At 43.4% G+C, this 27,722-nt stretch overlaps 1 protein-coding gene across 4 annotated transcripts in view; it reads right to left on the reverse strand.

Annotated features, from left to right (window-relative positions):
• SLC25A26 (solute carrier family 25 member 26) overlaps positions 1-27,722 on the reverse strand; it is a 140,029-nt gene that overhangs the window by 95,630 nt on the left and 16,677 nt on the right. For 3 of the 4 annotated variants that reach the window (XR_014216082.1, XM_082210652.1, XM_082210651.1), the window contains exons 4-5: positions 17,014-17,118; positions 15,047-15,094 (exon numbers count right to left, since the gene is read on the reverse strand). Coding sequence is in view for 3 of the 4 variants with exons in the window: in XM_082210652.1 (XP_082066778.1) it covers positions 15,047-15,094; positions 17,014-17,118 (153 nt within the window). In the remaining variant the exon portion in view is untranslated. The remainder of the gene's footprint in view (positions 1-15,046; positions 15,095-17,013; positions 17,119-27,722) is intronic. The other variant, XM_082210653.1, reaches the window with a different exon arrangement.

Genomic DNA, 27,722 nt, shown 5'->3' on the forward strand with positions numbered 1-27,722 from the left:
GAGAAAGCCTGCTTGGTCTCTGTGAATCTTCTCCATCAGTACTCTTTTAAATCTTTTTGCTAAAATGTCTGCAAAAATTTTGTAATCCACATTGAGTAACGAAATTGGGCGGTAGTTCTTCAGTTGAGTCTTTTCGGTCTCTGTCTTTGGTATTGTAATGCTTGTGTGTGTGTATGTGTAAATCTTTGGCCAAAATCACCCAAATTAAAATACTGGAAATTTCTGGGGTGCAAGGGAAACAAAACAAAAAACAGGTCCCTGAATGTCGCTGTTAATAACGCTCCAACACTTAGAGAAATCTTCCCTCCATGTTCACCACCTGTGACCAGGGAAGCAAAATTAGGGCCGTTTAGGATCAGCCAAGAAAGAAAGAAAGAAAGATCCAAACAAGTTTTAACCACTAGTGCAGTGTTTCTCAAACTTGGGTCCCCAGCTGTTGTTGGGCTACAACTCCCATCATCCCTGACCACTGGTCCTGCTAGCTAGGCATGATGGGAGTTGTAGCCCACAAAATCGTTTGGGACACACATTTGAGAAATACACTGGCATACACTAGTGTTGTAAAATTCTTAACCCCGATCCACAAAATGCTCCAAGTCCCACTGAAATCAACCAGAGCAGCTGAAACTAACTAAAGTCCGAGAATTGGTTCTCCCAACCAACAGGCTATCACTTTCGAAGCAAGTCATTATTCTTCATACTCAAGTTACCTTGCCTTTACAAAAACACAGTATCGCCTTAAAACTTTGGGGAACCTTCTTACTCGAGTGTGCACATCGCAGCAGCACAGAGAAAACCCTTAAAGATCAGTGACCCACTCGATTTTCTGCCATCAGGAGGGGCTTAATCCTTTTCAAATTTTCAGCCCAAATCCGCCATTAAATGAAGAGCACTACTTTCATGAGGTAACACTTAAAGATGATTCAAGAAAGCAAGAGCCAGTATCGTGTTAAGACTTGAAAGACCTACATTGGCTCCCAGTATGTTTCCGAGCACAATTCAAAGTGTTGGTGCTGACCTTTAAACCCCCAAACTGCCTTGGTCCAGTACAGTGGTGCCTCGCAAGACGAAAAGAATCCGTTCTGTGATTCTCTTCGTCTAGCGGTTTTTTCGTCTTGCGAAGCAAGCCCATTGACGGATTAGCGGATTAGCGCTATTAGCGGCTTTTAGCGGCTTATCTGCTGATCGGATCAGCTGATAAGCGGCTTAGCGGCTTAGAAAAGGGGGGGAAGGGGGAAAAACCAGCAGGAACTCGCAAGACATTATCGTCTTGCGAAGCAAGCCCATAGGAAATTTGTTTTGCGAAGCACCTCCAAAACGGAAAACTCTTTCGTCTAGCGAGTTTTCCGTCTTGCGAGGCATTCGTCTTGCGGGGCACCACTGTATATTTGAAGGAGCGTCTCCACCCCCATCGTTCTACCCGGACATTGAGGTCCAGCACTGAGGGCCTTCTGGCGGTTCCCTCACTGCGAGAAGCCAAGTTACAGGGAACCAGGTGGAGGGCCTTCTCGGTAGTGGCACCCGCCCTGTGGAATGCCCTCCCACAAGATGTCAAAGAGAAAAATAACTACCAGACTTTTAGAAGACATCTGAAGGCAGCCCTGTTAAGGGAAGCTTTTAATGTTTGATGTATTCCAGTATTTTAATATTTTTTTGGAAGCCGCCCAGAGTGGCTGGGGAAGCCCAGCCAGATGGGTGGGGTATAAATAAATTATTATTATTATTATTATTATTATTATTATTATTATTATTATTATTATTATTTTATTACTGTAGCCCTGTTTTCACTGTTTGCAAGGGGTGGGGGCAGTGATCGCATAGGGTTCCTGATCATATGGAATAAAAGTTATACATACAATCTTGCACACACCTTCTGCCCCTGTCCTCTCCGGGTTGAGCAGAATCTCACCGGCAACCATGAGAGGGGAGAGTGCTCTTGCGCCCATGTTCTTCTCCCTGGTCTCCCCTACCAGCACCCGATTGGCCACTGTGAGAACAGGATTCTGGGCTAGATGGAGCATTGGCTTGGCCCAACAGGCTATTATTATGTTCTCATGCATTCTCTGCATCCAGCAAACATGCTTAGAAGATGAGAATAGGGCTTATGACTGAGGAAAACTGGGATCACATCCTTTTTCAACCATGAAGCTCACTGGGTGACTCTATCTCAAGTCTTACCCACCTCACTGTAGGAAGAAAGAAGGAAGCATGAGCTCCCTGGAGAAGGGGGTGGGTGGAAATAAAGATTAAGAAATAATATTTTGAATTTACCATCTGGCCTTTTAAACTAACGAATTGGGGGAAACATATAACACAGTACAAAGACATATGCCTTGCATACTAATCCAAGAGTAAAAAGCTTCTTAATTAAAATAAAAAATAAAATATCCACAAGCACTCCTTGAAATCACAAAAACATGAATAATTTCATTAATATGGTTCAAAGCTGTGACATAAAATTAGCTCTAAGACTAAAAACAAAACTTTGCAAAACGTGTTTGAAGTATTTTGAGCCAGGCATTAAAACCCATCAGTTATTTACAGATGAAAGAAGCTCCAAGTGTCCTGGAACAATCAGAGTGAGAAATGCCAAAATCTGATTTCATCCATGTCCACATGTTCCTTTGAACTTGTAATTCAGAGAATTGGTCAGTGTATTGAACTAATTATCATGCTTAACGCTTGCCAATTTTGATGGCTGTGATCCTTTCTTGGTAAGAAGGGGATGAAGGGAAAAGGGGGGGAAAGGCAGGAAAAGGTGTAGTCATCTGTGAGGGGGATTTGGGAATAGTACACGTGCAAGGATATTATCGCATATACAAACATACAAAAACACATATAATTATACTGATGGAGTGCCAGAATGAAGTCATTTTTGTGCAGGTTATGCAACATTAACAGTACTCTTCCCATTAATTCTTGTAGAAGACGTTGCCTTTCGCAGAATGCAAATTTTAAATCAATCTCTTTAAGCAATAACATTGCAGTTAAGGAAGGTCCAGCCGCTCTCACAGTACAGATTTAGACCTTGTACTCAACAATGATACTTGAAACCATACTACTATTATTCAAGCAGAGATACATTGAAATAAGATACGTTGAAATGGGGATGTAATTAATGTTAATGAAAATATAATAATAATAATAATAATAATAATAATAATAATAATATATTTAATCCCCACCTAACTGACTGGGTTTTCCCAGCCACTCTGGGCTGCTTCCAACAAAATATTAAAAATACAATATAACATCAAACATTAAAAACTTGCCTAAACAGGGTTACCTTCAGGTGTCTTCTAAAAGTCTGGTAGTTGTTTATTTCCTTGACATCTGATGGGAGGGCTTCCACAGGGAGGGTGCCACTACCGAGAAGGCCCTCTGCCTGGTTCCCTGTAACTTCGCTTCTCGCAGTGAGGGAACCGCCAGAAGGCCCTTGGTGCTGAACTGTTTTAGACAGTCTACTTTCGTGCCTGAAAGTGCCCTAGAATCCAATTACTTTCATTGCTTGGTCAAATCCTATAGAGTTATGCTAGCAAGCACAAAGGAGTGAGGAACATTATGAAGTGACTGTCTAAAACAGTTGATTTATTGAAGCTTTCCAATATCCCTGGCAGGTAGCCAATCTTGGTAGCTATAGGTGACTAAGAATTCCTTGCAGACAAGCAAGCACACCGGTTGAGAAAAGATTAGGCCGCCTTATCCCTTCTCTACTAGCCCACTTCAGTTTCATGCAAGCCACAAGGAAGGAAAGACTTTCTATAACCATGGTGGAAATCCTGCAGACTTGTAGAAGACTGGGAGATTGCTTCATACACTTCCATCTTTCTGTGTAATATAAAAACTGTTTGTTTTGTTTTTAGTGGCCTGCTAAGAGGCAAGAAGCAGGCATTTCCATGCTGGTCACAGGGGAGGGGGCTTCCCCTTGTCCTCAGTGGGCATGGTATTGTAGGATAGTACAAAAAAAATTTTTTTTTGCAGGGTTGTAACTTCTGTGGACTTAGTAAGTCTCTCATGAGTCGTCACTTGTAGTCTTTAACTATCTCCACAGATTAATGCACCAGCCAGATGAGGCTATTCTGTCTAGATCAGCCTTTTACAACTATGGGTCCCCATATACCAGCCTTAAATATCCTTTAAAGATGACTGGCAAGTGTAAATTTTGTGGGGGGGGGTTAAGGGTGCTTGAAATTAATTTTCAGTTGAAAATCGGCAGGTGTTAAGATTACTTTTGAGGAGAACTGGCCAGACTACTTGAGTAACATATGCAATTGGTTTCACACAAATTAGCAGCTTTTGAAACACCACCACTTTCAAAACATCCTTTAAAAGTCACCTAAAAGATTTTTTTATCAGTATTTAACAATTAATTGGCTTCATAATGTTCGCAAAACCTACCCAAGGTTGCACCGGGGATGGGGGCGGGGTGGCCAGTTTCAAGGGAATTGCTGCTCATTGAATTTTTTTTTAGTGATTCTTCCGAAAGACAACCTCAATTGCTCTACAGCTTCAACTACAGCTGGAGACAACTGAAAATCCACTTTACGGGAGGGGGCGAAGCTCACAAGGTTTTATGGTTGCCATATTTCAAACAGTGAAAATCCGGACAAAACAGCTGTTGAGCTTTTTTTTTTTAAGCAGACTTAAGATAAAATCATTTTTCAGCAGACTAAAGGTAGCCCTCGCTATCAAATTCATAGCCACCAAAGGCTATGACAAACCTTTTGTTTCTGAAGCATCCCAATTTGGTTTTTTTTAGATCATCTGATTTGGGATTACTATCTAAATGGTATTTCAAAAGTGAGGCAAGAACTAAAGATTTGGAAGACTCTTTTACCCGCTTCCCATGAAAATTCAGCTGTTTGAGAACCAATCTGATAAATCATAGTAATCCACATCTTGCTTGGTTTCTTTATTTCTAAAGCTCTCAGTCAAGCAAGCCACAGTGAGTTTAATATGGAGTTCTCTTCTACGAAAAGTAAAGCAAAGGATAAAGTAGCTTGAACAGGTTTCTCCAATGTGAAGATAAAGACCTTGTGTGGTTTAAACACCTCCAAACAATGCAGACATCAGGCACCCTCTAGAGTATTGTTAAGGAATTGTCACTCAACCCTACTTCATTTTCTTCTTGTTGTTTTTAGTGCAATGAGACCCCACGACTGAAAAGCCTTCAAATTGGCTTTACAATTAAAAATACAAAATTGTTGCCTTTAGCAAACAGAGCTAAATATTCTACGTTGAATAAACCTCCACCTTCAAAAAGAACTAGTCCAAGCAAATTATTTAAGCACACTACAGATTGAATACAGAATTCACGGCTTGGCTTAAAAGTCGAGGCAGTGGGCATTTTACAAAGGAGGCATCAATATATGGAAGAGCACATACAGTCATACCTCGAGTTGCATTTGCTTCACGTTGCATTTTTTCAGGTTATGAACGCGGCAAACTCAGAAGTGTTGACTTCCGGGTTCGCTGGTTCGTGCATGTGCAGGAGCAATCTCTCACGTCACGTGCACAAGCAGCGCTCTACTTACGGACTTTTCAGGGTGCGAACGGCACCCCAGAAAGGATTGCGGCCGTAAGTAGAGAGTACCACTGTACTTAGCTCATCAAACGGTTCCCAAATCTCCAGTTGAAATATCTCATTAAACAGAGCTGGGAACGAGGAGTAGTAGACTCTATTGGGGTCTCATACCTTTTCCTTTTCCTGGTCAGCGATAATGGCAACAGCTGTTCCAGTGTAGCCAAAGGTTCTTCTAGATTGCTTCTAAACTAGAGATTGAAACCCAGATGAATCTTTCTTCAGGCTCTGGTTTAGAAACAAAACTGCAGTCACAGCTGTTCAGACATCATTATATTAAATAGTTATTTCTAACCTGGAAAGGAAGTCAATTCACACAGGGAGGAGGAGGAGGGAGGGAGCAGTTTGTGTCCCAGTTGAGACACAACAATACCTATTTAAGGGAAGCTTCTGACAGAGTATTTAGATTCCAAATCTGCCTCTTCAATCCACCCATCACCTCCACATTCCTCTCTCAGTGTTGTGATAGCCGGTCTAAATTCCTTGGAAACCCAAAAAAATGTTGGTTGCTTGACAAAGAGTCTAAGGTCCCGATCCTTGGTGCATGGAGCAAGTGAGTATGCCTGCAGAGATAACTTAAATCTGAACGGAAGGAAGAAAATGGGAAGCTTTCCACCAACTTAAATCAAGAGCAAACATTGCTCCATGAAAGAAAATTCCTTTTTAAATCCCACGTATTAAGAACTCCTTGTGAACATAAAAAAGATGGTGTCACACAGCTGATCTTACTGAAAACGAAAACTTTGCCTCTCGGCACAGGAGGGAAAATGTTTTGCACCAGAGGTAGAGAATCTGTTGTTGGACTACTACTCCTGTCAGCCCTGACCACATGCTATGCTGGCTGGGACTGATGGGAACTGTAGTCCAACAACATCCAAAGGCCACAAACCGTCCTCCCCATTTCATGCAGTTATTTAAATTGTAGCACAATTCATGGGTGACATCAACATCATGTTAGCCTTTTGAAAAACGGAAATCAAGTTTCGGTGGTTCCAGTGTTTTTTCAGGTCAGTCATGTTCTTATAGGCACTTGTAACCCTATGAGGGGCTAAATTTGCAGTGACGAAATCTACCATACTATACAATGATACCTTGGGTTAAGAACTTAATTCGTTCTGGAGGTCTGTTCTTAACCTGAAACTGTTCTTAACCTGAGGTACCACATTAGCTAATGGGGCTTCCCACTGCCACCACACAATTTCTGTTCTCATTCTGAAGCAAAGTTCTTAACCCAAGGTACTATTTCTGGGTTAGCGGAGACTGTAACCTGAAGCATCTGTAACCCAATGTACCACTGTATTAGAAGCTGCTTTTCCAAAGTTTTCATGTTTGAAGCTAATGTTACGTATGAAATAGAGCATGTGACTCTGAATCCTAGGGTTGTGGGTTTGAGCCCCAAGTTGGGGTTGGACTAGATGACCCTAGTGGTCCCTTCCAGCTCTACAATTCTATGATTCCACAAAATGAGCCCAAAGCCAAAGTGGCACTGCACTGTTTGCCTTCGGGTCTTTGCACACATGCAACTCATACAAAACATAGTTATACAGCCAAAAGATTGAATGGAGTGGCGGCCCAGCAAACCTATGTCGCCGTTTCTTTCTTTGGTTGTGTAGGGGGACAAGTTTAGGGGCCCAGCAGTTGCAGAGAAAGTCCTGATACAGGCAACCTGTTCAATATGGAGAGGTATATTTAAAGTGCAACATGAGCCCAGTTCTCGTTTCATGGCCCCTCTGCATATGCTTACTATAGAATTCCACCGCACGTGTTGATCACAGCAGTTGCAAACACTGCATCTGAAAGATATTAAGTTGTAATAATCCTCCAGTGTTTCCTATTTGGTTCAGCCCTTGAGTAGCAGATGAATAAAAATCAAAGCCAGCCCGGAGCAAGCTATCATAGCTCACATCACTTTAGGAAAAGATTTTTCTTCCAAGGATTGTACCTGCTCTTCTGTCACTCCAGAACAGGCATAGGCAAACTCAGCCCCCCCAGATGTTTTGGGACTACAATTCCCATCATCCTTGACCACTGGTCCTGTTAGCTAGGGATGATGAGAGTTGTAGTCCCAAAACATCTGGGGGGGCTGAGTTTGCCTATGCCTGCTCCAGAACCACAGACCCAAAAGAAAGCGGATTGTTTTTGTCTGGTGCCTTCCCTACTCGGTCATACTTAAATTCCAATTAACAAAAAAACCTTCCGGATTAACGTGTTGTGCTAAGGTCACCAACATTTTTAGGCCTGTGGGTGCATTTCGACTTTGATGCAAGTGCTGCGGACACCACCTTTTGGTTCCTTCCCTCCCACCTTACCAGATCACACGCCTCCACCCAACCCCCCGGGACACAGAAAGAGAAAGTGCATGTTGACACACATACTTTGGTTTTCCAAACAACCCAGTCAGAACCAACGGAATGAATATGAGCTTGGAAAAGCACAGAGAGTTGAAAGAGGAAATGGGGGGAAAGAACCACTCTTGCAACTTCTTTCTGCAGCTTTACATACTTCTGGGGGGGGGGTACAGACAGTAACCACCCTCACCATTTCGTGACCAAGGGGACAGTGAGTGGGTGGGGGCATGTGGAGCATTTGACCCAGGGGCAAAGTTAGACCTGGTATGAGGTGGGGGTGGGAAAACAGCTCAGTAAGCCCGCAATACATTTTAGTCTTTTCACTGCATTTCTGAAAAAAAATTAAATCTTCTAAGTCATGGGGGGGGGGGGAGAGAAGGATCCTGAGAAGGCTTATTGCAGATTCGCAGCAATGAAGAAAGCAATTTAAATAATGCAAGATGTGTTAGCGTTAATTGCATTATTACTATGCAGAATAAATCATTACACCTAAACCACGGTGAAAGCTGCAGTTGCGTAAAGGGCTAGTTTCAATGCTAAGTTTTCATTCATTATAATGTCCATTTCAGACATCTGTTAAAAGAATGTTAGCTTCAGAGGAAAAAAGAAAAGTCTAAGGAGAATTTAGGATCGGAGAGGGCTTCCCTCCTTTACCGCCCCCTTTTTCCCATGAACTAAATGTAATGGAATTTTAACAGATGTTCTCCTTGGTCATAGTTAATAAAATGAATTCTCCAGAAATGGAAAAGCCTGGCTCAGCTTACTAGGATAAACTTTCAGCAGAGGAGCTATAGATGTCATCACCAAACTGCAAGATCATGAATGCACAATTCCCTGTACAATTGGCTTTATCAGTATGCTCACACTTTGCACAAGATCTACCCCACACATCGATTTGCTTTTGCAGTCCTGCAAATTTAGGCAAAGCTGTGTCAAAATCCTTCACTTCTGTTGTATGCAGTTATAATAATAATAATAATAATAATAATAATAATAATAATAATAATAATTTATTATTTATACCCCGCCCATCTGGCTGAGTTTCCCCAGCCACTCTGGGCGGCTCCCAATCAGTGTTAAAAACAGTACATATTAAAAACATCCCTGAACAGGGCTGCCTTAAGATGTCTTCTGAATGTCAGGTAATTATTTATCTCTTTGACATCTGATGGGAGGGCGTTCCACAGGGCGGGTGCCACTACCGAGAAGGCCTTCTGTCTGGTTCCCTGTAGCCTCACTTCTCGCAATAAGGGAACCGCCAGAAGGCCCTTGGCACTGGATCTCAGTGTCCGGGCTGAACGATGGGGGTGGAGACGCTCCTTCAGGTATACAGGACCGAGGCTGAGTTGGGTTCCCAATGCCTACAGCACCATCATAAAGCACCCATTCTTCCCAATCTCCATTAACTAAACTTCATTTCTGCACTGCTGCATTTGCATAGGATTGGTTAAGCAGCGGCCAAAAGACCATATTTTAGGACGCTTAGGTGTAAATTTCTCGCCTTGTCATCTTCCAGGTTTTAATCTTGCTGCTACAGAAACCTGGAGAAAATGTTATTGGCAGGCTCAGAGACATAAAAATAGATAAATAAATTGAATTACATGCGATGGGAGCTGTATATGTGCTGCCAAAGACAGCAACACCACGTTCCCTCTCCCGGTTTTGGTAACACCTACAAAATTGCACCACGTAGCTCAAGGTCAACCTTGTGGCAAGGTCTCCGCCTCCACGACACTTCACTGGCTGCCATTGGCTGGGCTGCAGTGACATCATGCTGGATTTTGTTTCTCCTCAGATAAACAGGGACAGGAATAAGAGGAGAAGTGTGTGGTTCCTGCCACATCTAGTTATGAAACGTGCACAAAAAGAACAGTGAAGTATCTAACAGTTCACAGCATGTCTCCCATCCAGTGCAGAAATCCCTGGGCAACGTGTGTGTGTGTGTGTAATTGTGTGCACACAACTGTTTTCGTTCCCTGGTAAAAGAGTGCCGTTTTGACACACAAAGCTGGAGTTAAATTTAAGAGAAGCTGGTCATTCACAATTTGTTTCAATCTGAAGTGAAGGTGAATCTCATTCAAACATAATTTGTTATTCATTCTATTAAGGTAGATGTTCAAGCTGTGGGGTGAGGTGAGCAATATTTCGACTGAAAATGGCTCTGAAGGACCTTTTGTGAATTCACATAATGGAAAGGGCCCCAACAAAGTGTCGCCATTTTGAGCACCCAAGAGTTTTTCTCGGCAGGGTCACATACGTAACTGTGCTAAGAGACCCAACCAGAAATTAATTACCAACCTGACACATATCAAAAAACATAATTTTTTTTGAGAGAGAATAACATCCAGTAGCAGCCATGCGTTTTATCTATCAGTTAGTATGCCAAATAATAATAATAATAAATCAGTATTCTTTGGCAGTTGCATTTTATTCATTTATTCAGAACCCCTCAGAGAAATCAAAAAGCCTTGTTGCCCTTTTTCTTTTCTTTTCCTTGCCTGAAACCAGATGAAATCGCAACAAGTAACATGTGCTTAGTGAGGCAGAAAATAAGTACAGGATGAAGATATAGTGGGGGCTACGTTTGAGAAAAGCAGGTGTCACCTCTTCAAACAAATAACTCTTCCCCTCCACCCCCCCGGCACACAGAGAGGTACGAGAACAAAGAAACCCTCAACACCATTCCCCACTACCTAGAGCTAGACTAAGTGTGGGATTTCTTATTGTTATGTGATAGTATTTACACAGGACATGGAGCTCCTGTTGTTTTGTTTGAAACCTGAGGTGGTCTGTATGTGCACAGAAGAAAGCATTTAAAGCAGGGGTCGGCCCTGTGAAGCCCTCCCAAATGTTGTTGGACTACAATTCCCATAATCCCCAGTCAATGTGACCATTGGGCTCAGGGAGGGGGTAGGTTGTAGTCCAGCAATTTCTGGTGGGCACCATGTTGCCTACCCTTGCTTTAAAGGAATAAATAAACTTTGGAAGGAATGCTAGCAAACTGGCGCTTCAGACAACAGTATAAACTGTGTGCTGGTTGAAGAATCGGGAGCTTGCTCAAGTTGTTGTTATTCCATTTTATTTTTCATTAATGCAGTATTAAGGCCCCATTCTTCAAAACAAAATGGAGGGAGAAAAAGAAGGGATAGGGAAGAAGCAACTTTTGAGATTAGGGGAAGCGTAGCTCAATTGTTAGAGCGTGAAACTCTTAATCCCGGGATCATGGGTTTGAGTCCCACGTTGGACAAAAAGAAGAAGAAGAGTTTGGATTTGATATCCCGCCTTTCACTCCCTTTAAGGAGTCTCAAAGCGGCTAACATTCTCCTTTCCCTTCCTCCCCCACAACAAACACTCTGTGAGGTGAGTGAGGCTGAGAGACTTCAGAGAAGTGTGACTGGCCCAAGGTCACCCAGCAGCTGCAGGTGGAGGAGCGGGGACGCGAACCCGGTTCCCCAGATTACGAGTCCACCGCTCTTAACCACTACACCACGCTGGCGCTGCAAGGGGTTGGACTAGATCATTCTCATAGTCCCTTCCAACTCTATAATTCTATTATACTGATGGCATGCTCCTTCTCTTCTTCCAGATTGCCAACCTGCTGCCTGAATCTTCACGCGGTGCGTAGTTAAATTATGGCGCTCACTCCCATAGAAGCCACCCAGGTGGCTTTCAAAGGGGATTAGACAAATTCAAGGGGCAGAGGGCTACCAATTGCTACTAGCCACAATGGCTAGACTCTGCGTCCATGGCTGGAGGGGAAAAAATAATTCTGAATATCAATAGTTGGAAGCCACAGGGGGATGTTCTTGTGTTCGGTTCCTGCTTACAGATCTCGCGGACTGGATGAGCCATTGGACTGATCCAGGAGGTTATTGCTATGTAAGGTTTTAAAATTTGTCCCAGATGCCAAGCCAACTTCTTAGAAGCACGCTGTTCTCGCATACTCCCACGGGCCTGTGTGTTTTGTTTCTTATTCACCTACGACGTTACGAAGCATCGTCAGCGAGTGCCTGACACGACATCAACAGTGCCTGAGGGAGAGTTTGCCCTGGAACAATGCGGCAGCTTCCAAAGTAACAAGGAGCCCAGATAAAAGGAAAATGCAGTAGATCGTCCTGGAGATTACCACAGTCCCTAACGAAGATGGGAGCCGATGTTCGTATTGTTGTTTTTAATAGTACTAAAGGGGCTCACGGCACAATGGCGAGAGGCGCCATTTGAGGCACAGGAGCCCCTCCACTGTCCTTTAGTAGCAGCCGCTCTATCGAGCTGCAGAACGGGAGAGTAAAGAAACATGGCCACTGCCTCACCTCTGCCTGAGAGACCAGCAGCCTTTGGACCTGCCCCAACCTTCACCCTCTTTTTTAAAAAAATAATATTTATTGAAAGTTTAAGAATTACAAAGCGAAATAGAAAAGAAAAAACAAAAAAAGATAAACAATACAAATCAATACATTACAGTACATATAATAATAAAAAAGATAAAAGACACAGTACATCAGAACAAAAACAAAAGCAAAAACAATTAAAAACACAACCAATATTTCCATATCTTTATCTTTCATTAACTTATTTCATCGACCTCCTCACACCTCCCTTTTTTGTGTTCTAGTTATTAATTATTTCAGCAACTCCTTTCCATCTTTCACTGTTTTCTGTCATTTAATTATCTTAATTTATTTTAACCTTATCTTACCATAAAAACTCTAAAACTTATTTATACTTAACTCCTTATAACATTTCTACTAAAGCCGTATAATTTCATTCCAACATTTTTCTAACACTTATTAATTTTACGATATTTCTCTAGATAAATTTTTTAAACTTTTTCCCAATCTTCTTCCACCGTCTCTTCTCCCTGGGTCTCGGATTCTGTCAGTCCTTTCTATCAATTCCATATGGTCCATCAACCTGGTGATCTTCTATCCGAGGCTCTTAACTCTTTTCCATCTCCCTTCTGCAGATCTTCTTCATATTTATACATGTGCTTTACTTTGTCTTCTGCTGTTCTTATTCTTAATTTCCTTCCTTTGGCACTGAGGAGTGGATCTCCGGGAAACTCCAACCTAACAATGTCCTTATTCCTTCTCGACAGGTCAGCCCATTCTCCATAGTCAGAACTAAAGTCCAAAAAATATTTCAGAGCGTATTTCAAAATCCCTCCAAAGCTGAGGGCCCCCACAACTCCAATCTTCCCCTGACCCACATCCAGGTCCCAAACCTGCATAAGGGGGTCTATCCAACTTTCCTTCTCCAGTCCAAGCGGGACTCCATCCCTCCAAATCTGACTTTCTCTGGATTCAATCGTAAAGGGCAACAGCTTATGTTCATCAAATTGCCTCTGTAAGGCCGGGGCTCTCTCCACTTGGGTTACTTGAGGTTCAACAACAACTTTCTCTTTCGTCTTCTCCACAGCTTGCCATGTCAAAACAGATTCCTGAATCAAATCCTGAGTTGTTTCTGTATAGGTATTCACTTTTTGTCCCAAATCAGTCATTTTTTGTCGCATATTGTCAAATTTAATAATCATCACATCCGTCTTCTTATGAAGCTGTTCCAATAAAGCACTTGTCTTGCAGAATGCAATCACTAAGGCTTCTTCTGTCAACATTCTTGTTCAAGGTCAATCTCTGTTTCTCACGGTCTTTAATCTCTACAGCTGGGAAATTCCCCAGCTCCACTCCTGCAACAGTTTCAAGTACTCCCTCTAGGGGAAACAGTTTCTGTTTGTATCCGTCCTTTTAAACACAGATCCAGCAACAAAGTTAGTTCAATTTTCAGTTACAATTGCTCCTTTTCAAGTGCAAAAGGAAACAATGGAAAAAATATATTTCTCTTGTTTGACTATCTGTCAATATGCGTTTTATTCACAGTCAATGAACTTTCCCAAAACGTCAATCTTACTGGCAGCCCGTTCCCAGGTTCAAAACGGTGGTAATTTATCTTCCTTCGCTCTCTCTCCTGCAGGCTTAGGCGATCTAAAATTTCCCCCCTCTTCTCCTGCTTCCAAGGGGGGTTTGGTAGTTTTAACCGATGGAAATTTAATCCTTTACAAAAGGCTTTCCAGACTTTAGTTTGCAACGTCTTTGCTTCAATCTATTTACAAAAGAGGAAGGCGGACTTCCTGTTTGAAACCTTCCCGTTTGATGCCAAATTAAGGTGTTTAAAGATCCAATTTTCCGTTCTACTCACGGGTAGTTGTTTAAAGTCCAATTGTCCACAGGAAAAAAGTCAGCGCTCTCCGGCAACAGCAATGCGGCTTCACTCCGTGAAAGAAGCAGTCGATTCGAAGCACCGCGCCACTCACCCCACGTCACTCCGGAACCCCAGAACCGGGTTTCCCCGCAAGTAGGGGAGGCGCGAAAGGTGCCAGCCGAATCCCACATCCACAGGCTTCACCCGCCTATGGTTTTTAGTGGGTCTCCGCCTCGCCGTGGCGGTTCAGACCCTGATTTCCACGGAGCGGATTCCTCCCGATCAGAGGAAATCCGCCATTGCCAGGGGCGCTAACCCGGAAGTCCCCAACCTTCACCCTCAGGCAATTTGAAATGAACCTAGCTGGTCATTATAAGAACGATGGGTGGTCCTCAGTGCCAATCCTATGCAGAGCAGACCCACTGAATGGAATAGAAATACATGCCCTTGGGTGGCCTGTAGTTCAGACAGTAAGATGATTCATGGAGGAATAGGCTATCCATGGTAGATGGTTACATTCTCCCTCGGCTGTTGGAAGCGACATTCCTCTGAATCCCAGTTTCTGGGAATCACAAGTGGGGAGAGTGCGCTGCACTCAAATGTCCTCCTTGCAAGCTTCTCACAGGCATCTAGCTGGCCACTGTGAGAGTAGGATACTGGACCAAATGGGCCATGGGCCTGATCCCGCACAGGCTCTCAATTTAAATCTGAACTGGCTCTTTCTCCCTATGAGATGGAAGTTTAAAGGAGGCATTGTCCGAGAGGGCCAGGTAAAGGGAAGCACGAGTGAGAACTGCTTACAAAATTTCATCGTTTCCATTTCGGTTGTATTACTACCATAACACATCTGGAGAAAAAGAAATCACTGAAGGAAATCCAAAAGACATAGATCATTTTAAAAGGGGAGGGGGAAGCGTGTTACCTCTCTTAATACTGTGCTTTTATAACCTCGGTAGAGTCCCAGAATACCCTGCGAATAAACAAGAGAAAACTTCAGCGATCGGGAATTATGTTAGCAAAGACTGCAATTTACGGATGATTACATGGCAGGTATTACAGCTTTACTAAGCGTAATGCTCAGGCTTCCAGCAAATTGACAATATTGATTATAAACACACTATAGGTTGTCTCCCTAGCTTTACCAACATGGGAGGGCTTTATCCCCACTTTCAAAACTTGCTTAACGGCTACTAAAAAATAATCAGTCGCAGTGGCGCATCAAAAGATAATATATTGCATTCTTAAGTTAGAAGAATGGGAAGGCATAGAAATATGTCAACACATTCTTGCCATGCATAGCTGGTATCTAGAGCCATCAGGTATTCCAAATGCACAGGAACAGAGGAAGGGAGTCTTTGAGGCTGGTGGACAGCCAAACATTTAATGAATAACCCTTAATATTTAACAGCTTTGGGTCATACCCACTCTGAAGAGCAATCAATTTTATTTGTTGTTTCAACCATCATGGTCATTTCATCCACCACCAAAAAGAAATACATGTCCTATACACGCTATACAGAATGCTATACCACGCTATACCATTAAAAAACCAATTTATGCATAGATATATTAAAACAGAGGCCAACAGAAATAAGTTACTATATTACATTGCCAATCAAACTTTGCAGCCCGCCATATTATCTTTGATGAACTTCTTCTCAGTTTCTGGTCTGCAACAACAAATCCTGCAACATTAAGGTCGCAAACTTATCTGTGCCAGGCAACAAGTATGTGATCTCCACTTGGTCGTCCACATCAGGCATCTTACACAATAATTCCAGACCCACTCTGAAGAAAAAAAGGCTCTCAGAAGAGTGCCAGAATACTTTGTGTGCATTGTACAGATCTGGTCCACTGGTGTTCTTACAACACCAGCTTCCTGTCAGTATGACTTCTTACTTCCATGTTGTTGTCAATCCAGCCTCCTGCAGAACTGGCCAAGGGAGATCCTAGGAACACATCCACACCAAGGTGGATATGTCAAGACAGAAGACGAGGGGAGCCAAGTCAAGCTGCTTCATTGCTCTGGACACATCACAGGCCTATCCATACTTCTTCACATGACCTGCTTTGGCTTATTTGCTGGTCTTTTGAGGCTTCTTGCTGATCTGTCTGGTCATTCTCCAGTTTCATCCAAAATTCAGTGGATGTACACAAGCTAAATCCTTGCCCATGACAAACACACACCCAAAAAACTCCTATTAGAAGACACTCTGGGCCAGGCATCAGCAAACTCGGCCCCTCAGATGTTTTGGGACTACAACTCCCATCATCCCTGACCACTGGTCCTGTTAGCTAGGGATGATGGGAGTTGTAGTCCCAAAACATCTGGAGGGCCGAGTTTGCCTATGCCTGCTCTGGGCCATTCAATGAAGCTGAATGTTGGAATATTCAGAACTTACAAAACAAGGCACCTCTTCAAAAAGTGCGTAGCTAAACTGCAACAATGCAAACCTCCCAATCTGCACACCCCAACCCAGAACAACTACTTTCTCAGCTCGCCATTTTACACTTTTGAACGGGGGCTACTTTTAACAAAATGGCAATATGATCCCTGGGGTTTCTGCAGACTCCTTGGTAAGAGACCAACAGGGAGTTTGAATATCTGGTCCAGAAGGACTTTGGGAATCATTAACGTTCTGGAGCATACAGTAACATCTTTCCGTTCTCAAGGAATTAGCAACTCTCCTTAACTAAAAACTGCTTTTTGGTTTATTTATCCACTGCCATTCATGCATATTTGTCCTTTACAGAGTAGAAAGAGGCCAGGTCCCTGCCCTGAGGAGCTTACAAAACTCAATTTTGACACATGGGAAACCACAGTATAAGGAGATAGAAGTGGAGGCAGGGGTAAGCACAGGAATAATATATTATTGCTTCAGTTCATACCTCTTCGCATACAGTATTGGTAAGGATCCGTAAGGTGCTGGAAGAAGGAGAAACTTGTGCTCTCTGTTTCACAACTTCAGAGGGAACCCGTATTAGACAAGCGACCTGCAAAAGCAACATAAACTTGAGTAAGAAGTCGAGAGAGTTCAACCTGCTTCTAGATGCCGTTTTGTTAACCAGAGACCCTTTCTTGTTAAAAAAGGAGAAACAAGGTATGATTTATGTCTTTCCAAACAGCCTCAAGAAGCATTTTGTGTCTTTCTGCCAAGCATTCTATCCATCAAAAAAGCCAATATGCTGGATTTGGAGAAAAGAATTAATTGGTTTTGTTAAAAGACAAAGGCAGGCAGGCAGGCAGCAAGTATGCAGCCTTCTAATATTAGCAAATACTTGGGAAGCTCTGACAGCTCAACATGGACACACTTCCATTTTCTGAGAACACAGGCAGGCAATGCCATCTAGTGACCGACAGAGAGCAACTTTAATCAAATTTATAGCCTCAAAATGTGTGATGGTATGAGGACACCATCATCTCAAATATATTCTGCAATTCATCAATGCAGAGTATATATCACACAGAATTAATCTGTACTGAATTATTCCTCCGGCTGTAAATAAACCCTTTTACCAACCAAGACGATATTACCAAGGGGCTAAATTTGCCTGCATCTTGCTCAATTTGTTCCTAATATTGTCCCTAATTTTTTTTCCAAATATTGCACAATTGCTTGGAAGGCAATTTACCATGACTCCTATTGTGGGTTAGTATCGCAGGAGGAGTTTCAAAGCTGAAAGTTTTGAGCTGGGTCCTCATAAGCAAAACAGCTAGACTCCCTGTTAAACAAATACTATTCCAGGAAAACCTGGAATTAATTTTGTTTAATAAGGTCCTTTCTCTTCAATCCTGTCCTGCCTTGCAAACATGCTGCCCAATCCAATGTATTTTTACTCAGAGGCCTGTAATGGTGCCTATTCCCATGTCCAAAGAAATTTAGGCCCATACAGTGGGCCCATTTTGAATTCTGAGAGAGTGCCAGCGGTGACAGTCACAAAACTGATGCTATAAGGGGAACGGCACAACACAAAATGCCTGCCAAGGGAAGTACAGTATATAACACAAAATGGTAGACACAGCCATCCCCGAACCACCTCATGCTTACCATGAGGCGTGTCAGCTGTATCTGGCTGATTCTGTTGTAGAGATCACACAATAATGCAATTTTGCGCGTGCGCACACACAATGCATTTGCTGTCTAATAGCATGCAGTACTGGAGGAAAATATACAAGGTGGTCACACCACAATCATTCTCCATCCGGATATATCGCTTAGAAGCTACCTGCACATTTCGCCCCATAGCTTTCTTCCTAGGAGGGCTAGAGACTTGTTTTCTTTTTTTAATGAAAGCTCAGGCTCTGGGGCAGCAGCCCCGAAAGAGCACCACTGAAAGCCTTGGGGGGGGTGCCATAGCCCCTGTGATGCCAGAGTGGCAACAGAGACTGTAAGACCTAAGGACCATGCTGCGATACTGCTCAGTACAGAGCCAGTTACAAGACCGATATCAGGGCTTTTTCTAATAAGGGCTTTCACTAAGAAGGGGAGGGCCAAAGCTCAATGGTACAGCATCTGCCTGAAGGCCCCAATTAATTCCCACCATCTCAAGGTGGTTGCCCGTCAGGGCTTCCCAAACTTGGGTCTCCAGCTGATTTTGGACCACAATTCCCATCATCCCTAGCTAGTGGGACCAGTGGTCAGGGGTGATGGGAACTGTAGTCCAAAAACAGCTGGAGACTCAAGCTGGGGAAACCCTGGTGTAAGCAATACCGAGCTACATGGAACAATTGTCTGACTTGGCATAAGGTAGTTTCTTACGCCAGTAACTATCTTCCAATAGATCAGCCAGACCCAAACAACCCTGATCCAACTGATTCATATCTCTCTCTCTCTCTCTCTCTCTCTCTCTCTCTCACACACACACACACACACACACATTTTACAGAAGATATCAGATATTCTTTTACACATTTGACATTGACTTCCCTCCCTCCCTTTCTGTTGTTACATAAGTTGTCTCTTCTTTTTTCTACATTTCCAACATTAAAAACTAATTATAATTAATCTCTTACACTTAAAATTTCAACATCGCCATCTGCACGTGTTTATATCAGTCCTGCTAAAGTTTTAAGCTGTTTACAATAGTTCTTTAAATATTTAATAAATGATCCCCACTCTTAATTAAAAATTCTCACTTCTTGATTTCTTAATCCTCCAGTAAGTTTCATCATTTCTGCATATTCAAGTAGTTTTTGCTGCCAGTTCTCTTTGTTTGGAGCTGATTCTTCTTTCCACCTTTGGGCAATCACTATGGATCCCCCCCCCCCGACTGAGATGTTTCAGATACATTTGTGTTTTGTTTTGTTGTTGTTTTTTAAAGCGTTTTTCTTTTTTTTAAAGTTTGCACAACAGCATACATTAGTTCAAGGCCATATATTGTTTCATCAGCCAAAGGCCTGGCTGTAGAGGAATGTTTGTGCCTGGCACCTGAATTTATTTAATGAAGTCGACAGGTAAGCCTACCTGGGAAAGCATTCCACACACAAAAAGTTACCATAGGGCTGGAACCAAAACTCAACTCTATTTCCTGCTCAAAACTGAACTCATGTTCATGTCCCACTAGGACTAGTTCCCATTTCGCATGGGATCGTTGCAGCATGAAAAAGTTTTAGAAACAACGTCTAAGCAGCTTACACCAAGTTGGTGGCCAACGAGGTGTAGGATCTGATTTCTGAGTCCAAGCTTTTTCAAAGTTACCTGTGAAATGAAATAAATTCATCAAGAGCCAAAGAAAGATGCGCGGATACCCAAATGTCATTCTAAAAAAAGGTACAAAGCCGTGTGCGCTCTTCAATCCCAGTGGTCAAAAACAACAAAATGACCCCAATATGACTGAGAAAATAAGAACCGTCAATGGTTTTTTGTAGTTTGGCATAAATATTTATAGAACTTCATGCTTCATAACACACCATGTCCTTATATTTAAGTTGTGGTGTGGTTCTTTTTAATGGTATTCCTTAATACTAGAGGGGGGGAAGACTTTAGAAATACTACAGATGAAAAACAATCTAACCTACCAAGGGGATTCAAGGCACCTACTGTGGCTTCCTGACTTCTGTGGCGCTGCAATCTTGGCATGAGAGGGGAAGCTACAAAGTAATGTGTCTCTCTCTATTTTCTCTCAGACACTTGCGGTGCCTTCCATTTTGTTTCATATTATACTTTGATGTCTTTTAGATTTGAATTTGAGCTACAAGGGAATTATTTCACTGCACAGGAACAAAAAGAGAGAGAGAGTGAAAGAGAAAAAGAGCGCAACACATTGTAGTGGTATGAAAGTTAATGTCATTCTGTTGTCAGGTTGGTTCTATATGGCACTCTTGTGCAGAAAGACAAGGGGGGTTGTTGTTCCATCCTAGGCGGAAAGGTGACATTTTCACTTTACATCTGAACTTTGGACTTGCTGCGTTCTTGCAAGCACTTCTCAGAGACAGCCGACAGAGAGAAGCAGGCTTTGGTTTGCTTCCTCCTCGCAAGTTTGAAGTATGAAAAAGAAAAGGTCTCCTATTTGCTTTCAAGACACAGGGCAAAATGATAAAAAGGGGGCCTAACTCAGTCCTCTCCCGCTAATCTCGCACGTGAAAACTTCCACAATTAAAAGGGGGTGTGGAAATCAGCAATCTGTATGATACAAATTGTTTTCTCAACCATTCTTTGCAAACGGAGGCCATTGATCTCCAGTCACGGAAAAATGAATTCAGTCACCGAAAAGGGTTCTGGGAAGCCATTTTCCGCTAAAGCAAAGACAGACCCTCGCTGTGCTTTTTGCCATGCACAGAACAAATTATTGTTTCTTTCTGCTTTCTGTCAAGCTGCTTGGCTCCACCGTAAACGTGTACATCTTGCCCTCACGGGGCAGAAAAGTGTGCAGGCTTTTTAAAAAACAGGGATAAAAAGTAATAAAGACTTTTCAGCTGAAGTTCCAAACCTAGTAGTACAGCAACAAATGTAGTTTCTCTTTTCTTTCAGCAGAGCAGGCTTGTCCTATAGCTTGTTCATTTTGCTAATGAGTCAATGGGAGGCTTACGTCATGAGTGACCCTGATTCTCTGCTTCTCTCTTCCCCCTTACCCCAGCTCTCTCTCTCCCCCCCTCTCTCTCTCTCTCACACACACACATACATATACAGGCCTCATTCAGATTTAACTTGAAAGCACTCTTCAGCAATTGCATTGGCTTTAAACTAAACCATTTAAACTAAACCAGCATCCTGATTGCCTCATGGGTGAAGTTTATCTCCCGGGAATCTCTGGATCCAAGTCATTTAGCCTAGCATCCTGTCAGACTGGCCAGCCTGAAGCTTCTGGGAAGCCCGCTGCAAGGCTTGAAGAGTACAACTCTCCTCTTCTTTCTTCCCCTTCTGCCTACACCCAGCAATTAGTACAGTGGTACCTCGGGTTACAGATGCTTCGGGTTACAGATGCTTCAGGTTACAGACGCCGCTAACCCAGAAATAGTAACTCGGGTTAAGAACTTTGCTTCAGGATGAGAACAGAAATCATGCGGCGGTGGGAGGCCCCATTAGCTAAAGTGGTACCTCAGGTTAAGAACAGTTTCAGGTTAAGAACGGACCTCCAAAACGAAGTAAGTTCTTAACCTGAGGTACCACTGTACTCAAAAAAACAAGCAGGGCCCTGCAACAAAATATCATGGGGGGGGGGGAGAGAGAGAGAGAGAGAGAGAGAGAGAGAGAGAGAGAGAGACCTGAGCCTGCAGCTGAGAGGGTTGGGGGAAAAGAAAATTTGACATCAAACAAGGACTCCCTGCTGTAACTTGCATCTTGTTTCAAGGGAGCATGAGGTTTCTTCATGAAACTGATTTGCCCTCCTGGAAGGGGGTCTGGGGGCACAACTGAACTAGAACGACTTTTGCTGCAACCTGAAAGGTAACCTGAAGGTTAGATTACTGCAATGCGTTATACGTAGGGCTGCCTCTGAAGACGGTTCGGAAACATCAGCTAGTACAGAATTCAGCGGCCAGAATGAGGCAAGACAGTCTCAGCATATTACATCGATCCTGGTACGACTGGCTACCAATTTGTTTCCGGGCCCAATTCAAAGTGCTGGTTTTGACCTATAAAGCCTTAAACGGCTCAAGATTGCAATACCTCAAGGACCGGCTCTTTCCATATTGGGGCCCTTCTGAGGCCCTTCTTCCCGTGCCTCCTCCTCAAGAGTTCCAGAGGTGGCAACATGAGAATGGGCCTTTTTTGCAGTGGCTCAATGTCTGTGGAATGTTCTCGCCCAGGGAAGTTTGCCTGGCACCTTCATTATATGCCTTTAAGCACCAGGCAAAACGTTCCTTTTAAACCAGGCCTTTGGTTAATCTGATTGAAATCCTATGCTCTTTTAAAATGTGGGGATCGGGGGGAGTGTTATTGGGCTGTTGTTTTTATTTTGTTTATATTTTCTGTGGCTTTATATTTTGATTTTGTTCTGTGAACCGCCCTGAGACCTCTGGGTATAGGGTGGTAAAAAGGTAAACAGAGTTGTGGACGACTCTGGGGTTGCAGCGCTCATCTCGCTTTACTGGCTGTGGGAGCCGACGTTTGTCCGCAGACAGTTTTTCTAGGTCATGTGGCCAGCATGACTAAGCCACTTCTGATGAAACCAGAGCAGCACACGGAAACGCCATTTACCTTCCCGCCGGAGCGGTACCTATTTATCTACCTGCACTTTGACGTGCTTTCAAACTGCTAGGTTGGCAGGAGCTGCGACCGAGCAACGGGAGCTCACCCCGTTGAGGGTATTCGAACCCATGACTTTCTGATCGACAAGCTCTAGGCTCAGTGGTTTATACCACAACGCCACCTGCGTCCCATAGGGCAGTAAATAAATTCAATAAATAAAATAAAATAAATAGTTGGGAATGGTAAACAAACTTCACTGCAGGGCTGTTGTTATCTACTTTTTCACAGCAGAACCTCCCAACCTGCAACATAGGTATAACAGTGAACAACTGTTGGGCTGTTGTTTACTATTTTCTTAGCCTAATCCGATAAATAGCGTTAAAAGTAATGGATGATAATGCAGAGTTGGTTTGCTCATCCCATCCCCACCAAGGGGCAATGTGAGTCTAATGCTGATGAATCACACTTCAGGGTTACTGTGACCCACTGTCATGGACTGGCTGGGCACAGAGGAATGGTGGGGAGGCAACAGCTGGGCAACCCTCAAGGGAAGATGGCTCAGAGCCAGGGGATTGGTGGTGGAACAGCAGTGAGTGGTCAGAGGGAGAAGAGGGAGCAGACTAGGAGGAGGTGGTGTCAGAAGCTGAAGAGGCATCAGGGTTTAGTGAGCAGGAAGAGGCTGGGGCAGAGAGCAGTCTAAGGCAGAAGTGGAGGCTGGAGAAGAGAGGAAGCAGGCTGCTGAATAAGCCAGGGAGTCTCCCCTCTGACTGTGAGGGACTCAGCTACACTATCATAATAATAATAATACATTTTGAACGTGTTATAAACATGCATCACCAGATGGTGCCAGAGAGCAAAAATGAATTTATATGGATTTTTACATAGGCTCCCCCCCACCCGCCTTTTGTTGTAACGATTTAAATTCTTATTTATAGCGTTTTTACCCTGTGTCTAGATCCACCCCAGCTCACCTCTCCCTGGTCTCCCAGAACACAAAGAGGAATGAAGAGGGCAGAGCAAAGAGAGACAAAGTGAAGGAGTCTCAGGTTGGTGGGGAAGGACCCAGGAGAAGAGGAGACTTAGGGAACGGTGGGAAGGCAGGGACTTTCAGTCCTCGCTACTGCCTCACTGGGGCAAGACCTGCTGGGAACAGTTCCTGTGACCACTTGGCCTCTGCTGGTTTGGTTTCTTTGAATGAAGAGTTAACTTCACTGACACTGGGTGTTTTATTGCTGCCTGCCCCTGACTCTAGCTCCCAACACTCACTTGCAGTATTCAGTGTGAACAACATTGCAGAGTTGTCATAAGCCCCCACCCCACTCAACTGCAGCCCGTTCCAACCAGAAACAAGGAGAATGAACTGTATTTGCTTTGTAATTTGCATTAAACCAGTTTGGAGGGGGTTTTTTTTATTTAAAAAAATAATTTATTTTATTTTTTAAAATCGCACTAAACAGAAACCAAGCTGCTATTACTGTCTCTGAAATCGATCGTTCTATTTCATCACTGCAGCCAACAGCAGCTGATAAGAGTTACGGTCTCTAATTTGATCTAACCACGTAGCTATCGCCACATCTTCCAGCAGTGAAACACTTATCAATTATGAATTCAATGATGAGAAAAGTTTCCCCTTTTTCTTTTGCTGTTCTTGAATCTACTGAACACACACGTATGCATTCCTGGAGGACGTAGAAGTACCAACTAATTTCAAATACTATCTGGAGGAAAGTAACAAGCTAGAAAAGGAAAGCATATTTGCTTTTCGGAGACGAAACATTTGTTCAGGTGTCAGAAATTGTTAATTAGGACTCATCCTTTTCCTGAAATGGGGATATGCTTTAAATATACAGGATCCAATAAGTGTACCAATGCTGCCATCTAGTGCTCAAGACTGCACTGCAATCCGTTTAAAACAGATTGCAGAATTCAGTAATATCAGAAGAACATAACTTTGGTTTGTTTTAAAAAACAGACTCTAGTAAATACACACTTCAGCAGTTTGTGGCTCTAGATCAGTTGTGATTTGCGCTGTAATGGTATAAACATTCCTCAATATCACTCGCCTTTATGCAACATGAGGAAAAGAAACACTGGCCTATTTTACAGGGCTGTTGTAAGGATTACGGATATGGGAACTGTTCCAAACACTTAAAATGTGTGCTATACAAATGCCTGTAAAGTATAATTGCAGCTTCCAGTGAAGGCAAATAAAGATTTAGGAATTCATCTGGTGGTGCAGGGTGGGCAAGGAGGATATGTATTCCATGTACAAACAAAGAACTCCTTATCTATTTTATTTTATTTTATTTTTAAGATGTTATATGCAGCCTAACTACCCACAGAAAATGGACGCGGGTGGCGCTTTGGGTTAAACCACTGAGCCTACGACTTGCCGATCAGAAGGTTGGCGGTTCGAATCCCTGCGGCGGGGTGAGCTCCCGTTGTTCGGTCCCTGCTCCTGCCAACCTAGCAGTTCGAAAGCACGTCAAAGTGCAAGTAGATAAATAAGTACCGCTCCTGTGGGAAGGTAAACGGCATTTCCGTGCGCTGCTCTGGTTCACCAGAAGCGGCTTAGTCATGCTGGCCACATGACCCAGAAGCTGTACGCCGGCTCCTTTGGCCAAAAAAGCGAGATGAGCGCTGCAACCCCAGAGTCAGCCACAACTGGACCTAGCGGTCAGGGGTCCCTTTACCTTTACCCACAGAAAAGGGAATAGAACTTCATCATAAAACAAAACACTTTCTTAAAATGCCTGCTGGAATAAGAAAGTCTTGGTTTTGTGCCTGAAGTTCAGCAAAGAGGGGTGCCTGTCTAACCTCAGGTGGGAGGGAGTTTCATAGGCTTTGGCCAGCTACACTAAATGCACAGTATCTAGTAGCCGTGAGCCTCAGCCACAGGGGACTACCGCCAGCAACTCTCCCAAGTATCTCAGTGATCAAGCTGATATATAAGAGATCAGATGGCCCTTGCAATATCCTGGGCCCACGTTGTTAAAGGCCTCAGAAATTAATGCAAGGACTTTGAACGTGGCCTGGAAACATACAGGTGGGCAGTCAGTGCAAGCTTTTAAGTGCTGTGTTAGCAGCAGGCTGTCCAGCTGCAGTGTTCTGTAGCAGCTGAAACTTCCAGAGTTTCAAGGGCGGAAGTGCAGCCTTTCTATGAGTACGGATCCTTATGTAGCTGAAATGGTCAAGGGAACACACAGATATCAGGAGGCAGAATTTAGAATCCAAAACCACCAGCACAAGAAGCTCCGTGGGGACTGAGCATGTCCTGTGATGACAGGACGTTGATGGGGGGACGGACCAAGAGGGTGGAAGGGAGCATCCTGAAATGTGCAAGGCTGCAGCTATGAGCAGAAGCATCCCACCCTGCAATATTGTGTCCCAGGTTCCACTTGTTCATGTTACAACGACATTTTTTAAAGTTTTATTTGATGTTTTAATGTGTTGCAAATTGCTTTGAGATTTTTTCCCTTTAAAATATAAAGTGGTATAATAAAATAATAATAATAATAATAATAATAATAATTATTATTATTTCAGTGTTAAAAAAAGTGCCTAGACATTCCATCCGTAATCAAGGTTTAAGGTGCCATTTGGCAATTAGCTTATATATCTGAGTTTCTAACCCTGGCTAGCACACTAGCAGTTAAAGCAGCTAAAGTCTCATTATAGGCAATTATCTCTTGTCTGCCATTTTTCCTATGCCAGCTGTCTCTCCCGTAGCCTTTAGCGTATTCGTTCTGCAGGGATAGTATGATAACAGGAAGAGCTGCTATAAGCCTCATGCACAGGGTAAAATGAAATGTACATATTCTCTCCATCTTTCTCCCCTCTTTTGCGTCTTGCCCCAAAGCCACACAAGCAACCTCTGGCCCAGCGAAGCATCAAGCCTTAGCGTATCCCGTTACCAGTTGCTGTCCTAGTGGCTAGAGTGGAAGTTGTTGAAAACACTGACCTGGTGACACAGTCTTGTTCAGCGAAGGCAAAGTCAATGCTCTGTAAGAACAGAAGCTGAAAGCTACAGGGCTGGTTAGCGAAAGGGGAGTCATGCACCAAGAGGGACGAAAGGCGGAAGCAAAGAGAGCACAGGTGAAAACGGTGGAATTCTGAGTTCCCATTGTTCTTCCAAACCATCCACAGTGCTACAAAGGGAACACATGGGGGAACAAAAATAGCTGAAGCCAAATAAAACCAGGAAGAGGCGAGGGAGGACGATCAACATTTGGATAATAGGTCACTTGGTACACACAGCTTGCGAGAAAGAGGTAGCAGACCAAATTGCAAAGTTACCAGTAAATTTTTGACAGGAAGACCATTCTGAGTTTGCTTATGGATAACAAGTTTGGTTCCCTGCCCCGCACTCTGCCCGTTAACATCTTCGACCCTGATGTCAAAACATTTGCATTGGTCTGGGATGCCAAATGGAGAAGAATGAGGCTGGACCACGGGCTGAAGATGATGTATTAGAATCACACACACACACACAATATTGCTTGCAAGAGAAAAACTGCTAGCCTACTGTGCTGTTTTTCCTGCTTGCAGGAGTAACACCCCCCCAACCTGTTTTCAAAAGCGATAGAAAACCCATTCCAGCCCTTCATTCAGCTGCAGGCGCAGGCCTGGCTTTAGACTGCGGCAACCAGGTGGAGTGCAATTGCCATCGCAGTCACAGCCCTTGCTGTGCTTTTGCTGCATATAATCAGGAAAGAAAGAAAAAGCAGGTACAGACAGGGATGTCATTTTCAAGCGCAGATATGCATCTCCCAGAAGAGGCTTTGTCCAGAAAAGCGGCCTACAGATAAACGAGCTAACTTAATAAATTCAGCTCAACCTAGAGGCACCTCAGCAAATAAGGACCTTCTCCCATCCCCACCCCCTTCTCTCTCTCACACACACTCACATATACACACTATAATATAACGTTACCAATTTTGCCAGGGGCTAGAGGAGGCAGGAAATCTA

This window comes from Podarcis vaucheri (assembly GCF_965113315.1).
Source record: "Podarcis vaucheri genome assembly, chromosome: 2".
Lineage (NCBI taxonomy): Eukaryota > Metazoa > Chordata > Lepidosauria > Squamata > Lacertidae > Podarcis > Podarcis vaucheri.